The sequence below is a fragment of the Anneissia japonica genome, unplaced genomic scaffold, assembly GCF_011630105.1.
Source record: "Anneissia japonica isolate Jap-2015-1 unplaced genomic scaffold, ASM1163010v1 scaffold1483_len710385_cov172, whole genome shotgun sequence".
Classification (NCBI taxonomy): domain Eukaryota; kingdom Metazoa; phylum Echinodermata; class Crinoidea; order Comatulida; family Comatulidae; genus Anneissia; species Anneissia japonica.
Window position 1 is genome coordinate 283,220 of NW_022732828.1, and position 13,486 is coordinate 296,705.

At 30.9% G+C, this 13,486-nt stretch overlaps 1 protein-coding gene across 1 annotated transcript in view; it reads right to left on the reverse strand.

The window, feature by feature from the left end:
- Window positions 1–691: 691 nt before the first annotated feature.
- The window catches only part of LOC117115835 (serine/threonine kinase-like domain-containing protein STKLD1), a 42,801-nt gene continuing 30,006 nt past the window's right edge, over window positions 692–13,486 (reverse strand). The window contains exons 17-20 of the mRNA XM_033259787.1: window positions 13,352–13,425; window positions 9,751–9,943; window positions 4,752–4,831; window positions 692–911 (exon numbers count right to left, since the gene is read on the reverse strand). Coding sequence (XP_033115678.1) covers window positions 816–911; window positions 4,752–4,831; window positions 9,751–9,943; window positions 13,352–13,425 — 443 coding nt within the window. The 3' untranslated portion in view covers window positions 692–815. The remainder of the gene's footprint in view (window positions 912–4,751; window positions 4,832–9,750; window positions 9,944–13,351; window positions 13,426–13,486) is intronic.

Sequence of the window (13,486 nt, forward strand, 5' to 3'; positions counted from 1 at the left end):
TGCATATATATATACAGAGAAAATTAGTTTAAAACTTTAAGGAAAATTGGACGGAAAGTTAAATGTTCTAATGATTCATTGATGGAACACTATATAAATTAATCTTTTACTCAACAATATTAAAATTTTTGACATAAATATTTTTATCGTGTTTTTACTACTGTATGGTAAAAATAATTAACTTAAAAACAAGTTAAGGTCAAAATTAGAGAAAATTGGAATGGAATGTTAAGATGGTTCCTTAATGGAAGCTTTTAAATTAAGCTATTACTCAACAATATTAATTTTTTAAATGGTAATTTTTATTGTTTTTATTATGATATGGTAAAAAATAATTAACTTTAACAACAAAAACTACACCAAAGTTATGCAAATATCAAATATAAAAATGGTAGCCTTGTGAAAGATATCATTACAAATATGCATATCATTAAAGTTGATTACTTACCTTATACTCTTATTTATATTTTTCCTATAGGCACTTATTCTAAGAAGCAATAGCAATCAACAATAACAAAAAATAAAAATGACAACAATAACAATAAGCACTTATAGTAGAATAAGATAATTTGTTGTAATAATCCAAGTATCATAATAATAAAATGACAATAATTATTATAAACATAAAAACAATGAAAATAAGGATAACATAGGAACAAATAATAAGTATGAAATGTCTAAGCTTCCTATATTGTATGGTTTGAGTCTCATGAACTTATAATAATGAAAAAAAGATAATGCTGATTGAGATGAAAGAGGAAGAATAGTTGGGAACAGGAACACCTTGAGGGCGGTATTTCATCCATTGTACTTGTTCACTTGTTCCTGACTCTGGCAGACACCGGTCTTGAAGCTGGGGCCTTGCCAACTCCAAGTTTAGCTAGTACTGACTGAACATAGCCCATGATTTCCTAAAATAAATTGATTAATAAAACACGATTAAATGAAATCAAATAAAGCTGAATGGAATAGAAGAGAAAAAGGTGGAAGAAATTAGAGAAAATGAAGTAGGTACAGGAATGAGTAGGGGGAAAGAATCGAGGAGAAAAAACTGATCTTCAGTTCATAGTAGTGAAAGAGAGGGTTAAGGAGAATGTGGGAAGGAAGAGGAAGGAGTTGACAGAAAGATGAAGTGGGGAAAAGAGAAAGGATATGTAGAAAAAAAGGAAAAGAATGAAAAAAAAAGGCAGATACGGGAAGCTGGAAGAGGAAGGATTGGATAGAAAGATAAAAGGGGAGTGATGCCAAAGAGAATGTTATGAGAGGAGATTGAGAAATGAGTGGGCAGCAATTACTTCCCTTTGATATAACTTCCAGTTTGCATCCGATGCTGATTTTAAATTATATTAAGAAATATTATAAAGTTCATCAGAATTACAGAGTCCATATTTCTATTTTTAGGTACATACATCAGACGCACGTTTTGCATTGTTACATCACAATGGTCTTCAATAGCTCAAGGTATGTGACATCATTTGATGAGAAAATATAGACCAGTGTTTACAACACTGTTCCTATGCAAATCAGTAGAGGATAATAATAAGAACAACGATGCCATTTGGTATATAATGGATATTTAACATAAATACATAGTGACACGAAAGAATTAAGACATTTTTAGATTGGCCATTAGGGTGCTCCCATGTGACATCCTTTGATTGTTTAAGGTAGAAAAACAGAAAAGCATTAAGTGTGATAATGTCAATTATATTAAATGATGCTAATCAGGAAAGAATAAATACATAATGTCTACAAACAATGCAGGCTCGGAGAACTTGATTGACGGCAGAACAATGAAATTCCATAGTGACAACACACACTTCATTGATCCGTCTCAGATGGCAACAGAGAATCAGCAGACTGACATAGTGCTGTATGGGAACTTACAAAGCATGGACGGATGATCAGACATCATAGTGCGGGTCAGCTTTTACATTGTATCATGATGATAATGATTATCATATGTGATGATGATGATGACGATGATGGTAATAATGATGTAATAATGGTAAGGTTGTTAGTGGTGTCAAAAAGCGATGATGGTGAGTAATGACAATGATGCTGTTAGTAATGCTTATGAGATTGATAATAACTGTGATGACAATTATAATAATAACTTGACTTACTATGTCTGTTTGAACAACAGAACATAGGGCTTTTCCCCATTGCTTTAATGAGAAATGAAGTTGAAATTGCAACAAAAAGAAAAGTCATTGAAAGGTATAAAGTAAAAAAAAACATGGAAAACCAATATAATTTTAATGAAGTGGAAAAAAAACAAAAAAACAAAAAAAAACAACGAAAACCAAGTTCACTGCAACGTTAGTGAGACTCGAATTTAAATGCATTTCAATTTTGTTTGTGTACCTAGTAGCGGGTTTGAAACACTTTACAAAATGAAAATCACATTTACATGGAAGTTCAATTTCTGCTTTATTAATATTTAGAATGACAAAATACTTAAATATGCTCATCCTCAATATTGTGTTCGTCACAGAAATTTGAAAATGTCTTCCTTTAAACTTAGTTGAAATTTCTATGGCAGAAATAACACGGAAAACAAAAATACGTATAGTACTATACAAATTATTAAGTTGGGGGAAAAAAAACAAAAAAACTATGAAATCCAAGTTCACCGCAAGGTTATTAGTGAGACTTGAACTATGGCTACAATGGTAATAGAGAGGTACATCATGACTCATAACCATTGCGCGCTATATGAGCCGACCTTGCATAGGAAAGTGCATTTTCAGTTCATAGCGATTCAGTGACTAAAAGCAAAAATTGTTCATGCATATCACGGTAGTTTTGAGTTTAACCTATCTGTAACTGGTTTAAGCGCTATAGAAAATGCAAATTACGTTAAAATAATTTAATCAACTGTCAACAAAAAATCTTTAAATATAGTCCTCATATCCACATTCTACTGCGGATCGTCACCAAAACTGGATATTTCTTCATTTCACCATGAAAAACTATTCTGCAAAGTTTCATTTTTATCCATAACTGGGACGTAAGCAATTTAAATGACCCTCAAATTCACACCCTAACCCGGGTCGTCACATAATAATATCTTCCTTTTAACTCGGGTTAAACTTTCCTGAAAGTTTCATTTGGATCAGTTGACCCGTTTTTGAAATATCTGGTCTGGGACGTTTTCCTTTAAATGGTACAAAACTGTTATACAAGGTTTAAATTATCCCATAGATTTTTTTAAAGAGATATTTAGGTCTGGGTCCTCAAAAAATTGAAATGGTCCTCAAATTTACACCCTTGACTGAATCGTCGCCAACACATAATAATTTCTTCCTTGTGACTTGGTTAAACCTTTTCCAAATTTTTCATTCAGATCCGTTTTTGAAATATGTGGTCTGGGACGTTTTCCTTTCAATGATCCTCAGATCCACACCATACTACGGATCGTCACAAAAATTTAATTATTTTTTTACAAGAAGTATTATATAATGTTTTATTTAGGCCCATTGTTTTTTTTTAAAGAGATATTTAGGTCTGGGTACTCAAAAATTGAAAAGGCCCTCAAATTTACACCCTTCACTGGACCGTCACTAAAATTTCTTCCTTGTAACTTGATTAAAGTTTCCCATAAGTTTCATTCAGATCACCTGACCAGTTTTTGAAATATCCAGTGTAGACTGTTTGACCTTAAATCATTTTAATTGGTCTCCACACGCACACCCCACCATAGATTGACACTAAATATTAGGAGGCACATCCTTGATATATGGCCTATGCTTCGGCAAAGCATGGACAAATTCTAAGAATGGGAAGTGACCAAAGTGGCAGCCAGAAAAAACACAGTGCAAAAAGTTAGGAAAAATATATGCAAGAATAAAGAAAAAAAAATCAGAAAGAAAACAATGGCTTTTCCCAGTTCTGCTGGGAAAAGCCAACAATAATGAATATGATGAGGTTGATGATGATAACAGTTAACAGTTATAATGATGACCACTATTTTTTATTTTATTTCCTTCATATCCAACAGCAAGTAGCTCACCAATTAAATGATGGAATGATGCTTCACTCATGATGATAATGATATAAAATATATTACTTTATTAAATACACCAAATTTATGAACTTAAATATTATATTACCACTAGAAATACAAGCATTAGAATGCATCTTTGTTGATTCAGTCCAAAGAAAGGTGTGGAGAATCCAATAAGTATATACACATTTTATATCCTGCACGCACTATTTTCAATTATGAGATGACATATTGAGCAGCAACTGACATATAAAGGCCACCAATTCAACTTTTAGTGTGGGTGTAACATATTGATCTCTAATTCAACAAACACATAATATGGCTTCTATAACTTCTGTTCACAATGCACCGGGTTTTCTGTGTAAAATTCCTCAAGTGTATTCATTATCAAAATGTGATGTTTGTAGTGCAAGAGCAGTTTTAATATAACTAATGAAAACATTCAAAAACAGATTTATTATCTTTAAAAAATTCTGTTTGTATATATCTTGATAGTATTATTACTTTTTATTTTGTTCTCTAAAGGATATCAGAAAAAACGGGGAAGGGTAGGCGGAGGTGATATGGTTTGTTCAAGATAATTCTGGAGAAAAACAAAGGTGGGGAAGGGGATGCTTTAAAGTGTGAATAACCAACACTAGATTAAATAAATCATAATACATATTTCCATAGAAATAAATCATAATACATATTTCCATAGAATGCTAGACAACATTAAGTGATGTAGTAAATATAAGCTTACCTCATTTGAAGCGTGCTTTACTCTAGCTTCCTTCATAATTTCATCCACTTTGCAACTTTTCAAACCATCAATCATATCATCTGGAAAAATTCAAAAAATTAAGATATTGAAATTGAAGAAAAATATGGAAAGCTTATTTTGTAAACAAATGTATAATAACAACAAATACTGTAAAGGAATTTTTTAGATGCAATGTGTTAAAAAAAGAAAATAAATATAAAATACATATACAAAATGTAAATAAAAAAAACTACTATTTGAGGCAACAATCATCAGACTACATAATAACATCCTTGACGATAACAATTGGCAGAGACATAATTCCTAAGAACTGCAACAAATCAATCTGAAGTATGTCTCCTATAAGCTCCTATTAACATCCTACTAACCTATTAACATCATTGCGCAAAGAATAAGAAAAAAAACATATACACAACATTCAAATTATGAGGTTAAACTGAGGAGATGGCAATAAATATTGAATCACTCTTTATTAAAAACAATAAAAAGAATGTGACATAAAACCCAATTCAAGGCTTAATCAGGCACATGCAGTGTGCATGGGTGTATGCAAAGGGGGTCGGAAAGGTTGTACAACCCCCCAAAATTGTCAAAGGTCCACATTTTTTCCAAAGACATTTTTTTCTAGGGCCTTTTTACAATGACATAAATGAAAAAGCATTGATGAGGTACTAGCAATGAGTCCGAAGACCTTGCCAATTGCGTGATGTTATCTATCTCAATTCCAGCAATTCTGAAGAGCCTGCCATCCGCTTCAAGCTGGTGGCACTGTAATCGATTTTCCTGTCTTCCACTGAAAAGGTCCAAAAAATTATGATCATAACCCACCCAATATAAATCCTGGATACACCCCTGGGGTGTGAACAACAAAGATAAAGATAAAACATGAATGTGTGTGGTATACTGTATAGGGAACCATGTGTCCAATCAGTGATTTTAAAATTAATTATTTTACCTATAAAAGATCATTAGCTAAGTTTGCTTATGGACTATTATAGTTTTTATTTAAAATACATAAGTAAATAAAATATTAATAAATTGAATATATATTTTCTTTTACTGTATATCTTAGAAAAGGACACCAGAAGACATCAGAAAATGATGACAAAAAGATTAAATCAGCTAGACAGTAATTTTGCTTTAGAAATTATGATCAAAAAGTCATTATCTATTGACTGAAACAATGTTTCCTATTAATATTAATTTTACAGATGTTGCGTTCATCAAAATACCCAAAAAATGTAGAACTACACTATAAATCAACGCCTCTATGAGAAATTAATTTTAATTTAAAAAAAAAATGTAATAATAAAAGAATAAAATAACAAAACATTAACCTACTTCATAGCCAACACTGTCTTACCAAATCACAATACCCTAGTGCAGCTCCTAATTATTAGGTAGCTGCAATATTGGCTAATATCTAACCCTATTTAAAGCAATAAATAGGGTTTATTGCATCTCATGAGGGACAATTTAAAAGTGACGTAAACTAGATTTAATTTGTCTAATTCTATGACAATCAATCGGGCCTCATAAATAATGTTAACGTATGACTATGCAATAAATCAGGAATTGATTACCATGGCAACTGATGTCTTTCAGGCTCAGATTAAGTAAAGACCTTAAAGTACTATAATTCTCACAAAAATAAATTTTGTGGCTGAATTATATAATCTGTTGCAAATATAATCATTCTGTGTGATTGACTGCAAGAAAAGCCACAGTTGTTGCATTCATATTTACTGTGTACAAAACAGCAGAATGTTATACGAGTTCAGTTTAGCTGTCTGCCTCGTAAAATAGTTATCTCGCCTCAAAATATTAAACGTTGTGAGATTAGCGCTTTCCTAGTTTCTCTCAATATAAACTACATAATCATTGCATCCATATTGGGAAATTTGTTATGCTTCTGAGCACATCATGCGCACTTATGAAGAACAATACTATAGTCATATGACCATTATACTAGATCGGGGTCACCGATTTTGTCTGTTACATAACTGTAGTAATATATCAAAAGATTCATTCTCCACCGGTTCAATTTATAATGTGAGAGACGTGACTGAACTCATGACAAATTTATACATTTACCTTATTTACCCGGTACAAAAAAATAAGATCGCACAAATGAAATATATATCAAATTCAGAACCGATAAATCCATTGACATATACTAGATTCATTCTCATTTTAAACTTTACAACATATCCATCATCTATGGCCAGAGGTTTAAGATGACTTATATCTCGGACTTGACAGATGTTTTACAATGCATCAGTACGCCATTTGACATTTAATACACATTGCTGGATCGATATTGAATCATATTTTCTAGGAGCTTTTAACTGGACTGAAATGTCTTCTAGATAAGAAAACAGCATAATGTACACATAGGGTGGGATGGGATAGATATTTATTTCTCCTATCAGACCAATTTCATTATTGGTGATTAATTTATGTGCATTTATAGCAGATTCTGAATAATAAGTTAGTCTTTATTTATTATAAATAAAAATTAAAAGAACCGCTGCAGAAATATTACAATGACAACAATAATTTGGTTAACTATCCAAATTTTATATTTGATGCCAAATGAAATTTCATATTACTATATAATCATTACATATATTTTTTTTCTCCAGATTTGGTTTTTTTTGTATGTTATCATAACAATAAGAAAAAATGATATTTTAAGAAAATGACAACATACTTTGCCTAAACCTACTCAATCTGTACTCTAATGTTAAGAGGATGCATCTGCACATTCTTGGTTACTTCTTAATTACCAAAAGCCTTTTATACAATCAGTGACGTGTTATTAGGCCTAGTATCAGAAAGTTCAGGTATTATAGAATTGCTGTGATTCATCTGAAGTGGATTTTTGACTACAGTACTTACAAATAGGACACAATATATTTGTCTTTTCAATGAGGCTTTGGAAATTACCTATTGTAAAATGTGGTCTATAAAAGGGTCAATTTTAGAATAGCTGAAATTTTGTTATTAAAAAGAAAACAAAAGAAACATGCTTTGAGCACATACATTTATTATCCCTGGACACAAATAATTTTAGCTAAAAAATCACCAGCATATCTTATACTGTATTATATTATAAAGTTAGCTTGCCACTCTCAACACTAATCCTCTGCAAATGTATTTCCTTCTTCTTAAGTAACATCTTTGTCCATTGATCAAATTGCTTCTTTACTTTCTCATGTATTTGATTCATAACACTTTCTGTTGCAATTATTACATAATAATTCAGCTGATTTGTCTTATCTTGAGTTTGATTGGATGAACCAAGCTAAGTATCAACTGTTGGAATTCAAACTACAACATGCATGGACAGAAAGTTAAATTATGTTCACGCAAAGTGGTGTGAAACTGAACTCAAACGTCAGCAAGGAAAAAGCAGATGGGAAATTGACCACAACATTTGGTAAGAGCAAACTTGAGAGAAATTGAGTACACAATTTGATAAGAGCAAATTCAACAGTAAAGACTATTTGGAAATTACGGATAAACAACAATCTATTCAGTTTGGAATGTTCAAATTTTGAGAGTGAAAATCAACGTACAAAGTAAACTAGAAACTTTGCAATATGAATCTACACCAAATACCCCAACAGTATGTGTGATGCATGAAAAAGCGTCAATGACAGTTGAAAGTATAATATGCCAATGTGGTGAGAATTTTATAGTTTTATATAGACATTCAACAAACTTCTTCTTCCTGTCTAGCTTTTACATCAACATAATGCCTGTATATCCATTTCTGATGAAAATGAAAACATTCAGAATTCCCCATCTTATAGTTGTCATTGAAGGAGCACAATTTTTACAAAATATTAAATAAAAATCTTCATCATACTAAAATAATTCTTTATAAAATGTCATATTGGAATAACAAAAGCCTGTGGTACTGTTGGTGTTTTAAAAAAAAATGTTTCTGGTAGATCAATAAACATCAAGTGAAAAAAAAAAGTTAAAATTATACGTAATTTAAAAAAAATAACTATCTTATGATAATGAAATCATTGTTAAAATTACTGTATAATACAAACAAAAGCCTGTGTCATCTATTTTGTATATTATTTAAATACATAATTCCTGTATCACTGTCATAGAATTAATTAGAATTTTGAAACTACTAATCAATGCCAATAATACAAAATTTATATTGCATAATATTGTTGTTAAAGGGTGGGTGTATTAGGAAGGTCGAGAATATGCACGCCCGATAAAAACATATGCATCACCACTGAAATAATGAATGCAAAATTAACAAACTCTAAAACATCATATCTCCTCCACCTAATGTCAACCACTTTTCTACTGCAAAGTGAAATGTCATGTTGGAAGTAGATTCAGTGCTAAATCAAAGAAAATATAATAAAAAAACAAAAAACAAAAAAACAATGATTAAATTAACGCAGTTGACATTTCAGAAAAAAAAAAATAATTAAGTAACATTTTGAAAAAGGGCTTCAATTTTTGTATCAGTGTATTGCTTTCCAGTCTGTATGAATTACATCATTTTGGTTGGTTTTTTTTCTTGATTTTGTTCAATAAATATGTATAGTGAATTTATGAATAATATGAATTTTTATGTGCATATTATATTTTTTCTAATGATTCCATTATAAGGCTGTATTCATTAGTGGTACTAGCTAATTTTTTTTTCTAACATTTTATTCATTATTGTGAGCATAAAATATTGATAATTATATATAATATATATATATATAGATATTAAAATTATAATTCAGTTCACAATACAACTTTAAAATGTGAAATATCTTGATAAACAAAATACATTAATAAACATTAAACAATATTTAACTTCACAGACACTAAACTTGATTTGTTTTAATTAGGAAAATATTAAGATTAATAAAAAAAAACCCAATTATTCTACAAATATTGACAAAATTTTATGCTAATTAATAACACTGAAAAAGAATAGAAGACATACCAATTTCTGAAAGTTCCATAAAGAAACAAGCAACATTCTCCACCACATCTGGGTTGTCCTTATGGCTGCGGTATGCGTTGCAGACGGTTTCCATACCACCCTCACTTGAATTGAGAATACTGTATGCACACGCCTCGGATTCACCAACTAAACTTGCCAATGCCATGCATGCATTCTTTGCAACATCCGCATTCTGCAACACAAGAGAATGATGTTCAGAAACACTCAATGCCATCCATTAAATGACAATGGCAGGTTGTTTACATTTTAATCATTGCAGAAGGATGAATCCCATCTTTATTTAATAATAATTAAGATATAATAATACCACAAGACATGAAATCATAGTATATAATAAATTTGAATATATTTGACACATTTCCCTTCTTGCTATTGTGACGCAAAAGAAAGTGTTTTTCATACTTAGATTTCTATTTGAAGAATACAAACAGATGGTAGATTAAATCCAAAAATAAATATTTTAAGATGCAAGATGGAAATATTTAAGAATATTTTGACTAAATCTAAAAGTCAGGCACTCACTTCTATTTAAATGAAATGAAAATGAAATTTCTTAACACATCTAATTGTATTTTGCTATGTGATGTTTTAAATACCTATAGCCAGTTGCCTTCAGGAAGGCAATTGAAAATACAGTAATAAACACAAACATAATGAATTTGCAAGAGATGGATCAGTTTTTGTAAACTATATACACACATTTTTTTAAAAAGTTGGTGATACTACTGTACTGTACATTGATGCGTGAGGTTTTGGTTCTCGAGTGTGAGAGGTTGAGAGAGACCTTGAATGCCAGAGTTTCATGACAACACACATGTATCGCAATTTATTCATTCACTATCATCATAGTAATATTTATAACACAGCCTTGAAGCTCAGAAGAATAAATTAAAATCACTGCTTTCAGAGGTTTTTATATTTGATCATATAATTAATCACAGAAGCAGTCAGAACGAAACAACAAACCATGAGTAACATTCGGCAATATTAGCACGGCTGATGTGATGACGGTTACGGTGAAGTGTTTAAAGACGATGAAGTGCACGCATAAATCATTCACAAGTATTACCTCTCTTATCGAGGCTTGCAGAAATATATATGGAAGCTACTTTGGACTAATCTTCCCGCTAATTGGTCGGTGGATCTAGCAGAATTCAGTAGTTTATTTGTTATGATGTAGTAAAGGTTAATTTAGCTCTGTGTCAGTTATCGGTATAAAACCCTGTGATAGCTATTGCTAACATGTAACAGTACCATGCACCACAGTATTATTCACTACCAATATATAATGAAGTATAAATTGTATACATCAAAATAAATGTGTGTGTAATACAGATATGATTATTATGAATAAGTTATTATTGTGATAAGGTTTCACTTCATTTTGAATATTTACTATTGCTATTAATAATATATATACTTATGTAATAGAATTAAGTTTATCTTCATATTCCTCATTACTTTTATATAAACATTAATTACATATTAAATTATGTCAAATATCATCATCATATCAATGCATTAATAATTCACATCTAAATCTCTAAATTAAATATAATTAAATAATATTATTACTATATTATAACTATTAAAAATAATTATGTAATGTTAACATAATTATTATTAACATCTTTACAAATCTGCTGTTATTCTAATCATACTTATATAACAAGTACTGTTATTATTGTTATTACTGTTGGCAAGTTAATTGGCCGAGCGGTTAAGTCAGGGGCACCGCAACCTTCAGATATAGTATCGGTGCTGATTCGAACGGCACGCTCGCCATGGTTCTGGTGGTAGAACAAGTCTTCTCAGATAAGGACTATAAACCGTAGGCCCAGTGTATACAATGGCTCGTGTGCACTATAAATAACCCAGTACATCATTCGAGACGAGTAGGGGGATACCCCAGTGTACTGGTCCATTAAGTCCCCTGTTTAATGTTTAATGGATGGATATGCCACGTAGGACAGTGATTAAGTTCACTTATTGGCACATCCTTGGCACTCGTGCCTAAAGAAATGAAATGAAATACTGTAATATAGTTATAAACGTCTGGTAGACATTAAGATAAAATATATTGGTTCTCTCACAGAGAACATATTAAACTTAATCATTAAAAACATACAGAAATTCTTAAATTACCAGACAATTTAAAGTTACCAGACAATTTACAGATTTATACATCATAAAATATTTTTATTGAATATACTACAAGATCTGCAGGTTATGTTCGATACTAAAAGCCATTATTTAATTTGTAGCCATTAAATATCCAAACTGTAGCGATTCGTTATTAATGCATACAAATATAACTGTGAGCTTACAAGTTATTTATATACCCATGCACATAACTTGTAAATTTCTAAACAGGTGTGAATAGGAATTACAAACACCTGTGTGTCTATGTAGATTAAGCACTGATTTGGAATCTGTGGTTTAACTGGCAAAGGTGCTCAGCTTCCAATCCCAGGGTCTATAACTTATTCCTTAAAAAAAAAAATCAGTTTCTTCTCATAACCTAAAGCAACTTTGCATAAACAGACTTTAGTTAGAGCATAGACGATGGCATATCAGTAACTCTTTTATAGGGATAATCATCAGTAAATATGGTATGCTGTAATCAATGTCAACCTAGGTCAACATGAGGTATTAATTAGATTAGATTTTTGGCAAAAATTTTTATATTTTTTCTGTCAGAGTCAACTGCAATTCAGTTTGCCTGTTGATTGATAATACTTTAACCAACAGTGTATTTTATGCTTAGACTAAACATGCCTCCCACACAAATCTGGAAATAACAGTTAATTTGACTGCCTATCAGTTGCAACCCACCAACACAAAAATATAAACATTCGGTTGATTATATTATTTCACTCAGTCATTTTATTATGCTTTGGCGATTTTACTTTGAATTACGATTTGTTTTCATTCCCGGTAACTTTTGAGGAAAATTAATTCTAAAAGAAATAAGGTAGGCTTATTGTACGAGTCATGGCAGTAAAATAAAATATAATGGCAATAAAAATATATTTAAAAATTGATTACTGCGATTACTGTAATCCAAGTGCCATCCTACAAGCTTATGCAATGATCTAGTGCCACCCACATTAATCCTGCTAATCATGTAAAATGTTAACATGCTGAGCTGACTCACTCACTCTCTGCTAGTATCGTCAAACACAAAAATTATAGCAGTAACTGGGGGACAATGAAACAAATATCTGTTATTTCAAATGTTGTTGTAGATAGTGATGAATGCACCATTAATAATCTACTCCACACTAGTGACTCAACATCTACTCTTTCTTGAAGCACCCACAAACTGTGTTAGAGTATCAATGATTTGTTGTACTGTGTACTTAAAAGACAGTGTTGAGGATGATAATGATAATTGATGATGAGATGATGAGGATGAAAATGATGATGATTTTGATGAGGGTGATAACATTATCAAATGATGTATCTACATGTATTGTTGTTGTTGATAATGACGATGAGGATGATAGTGATGAGGATGATAATAGTGATGAGGATGATAATAATGATGATGTCATTGATATAAGTAGGTGTACTATACCTTCTGGTGAGTCTTAAGAGCATCCAGTAGAAGATCAGTTGCACCGGCATCTGTCATCATCTCTACATTCTCATCTGTAAAGTAACATTACTTTATATTGATTTAATGGCATTTGTAACATGATATAATATCCAG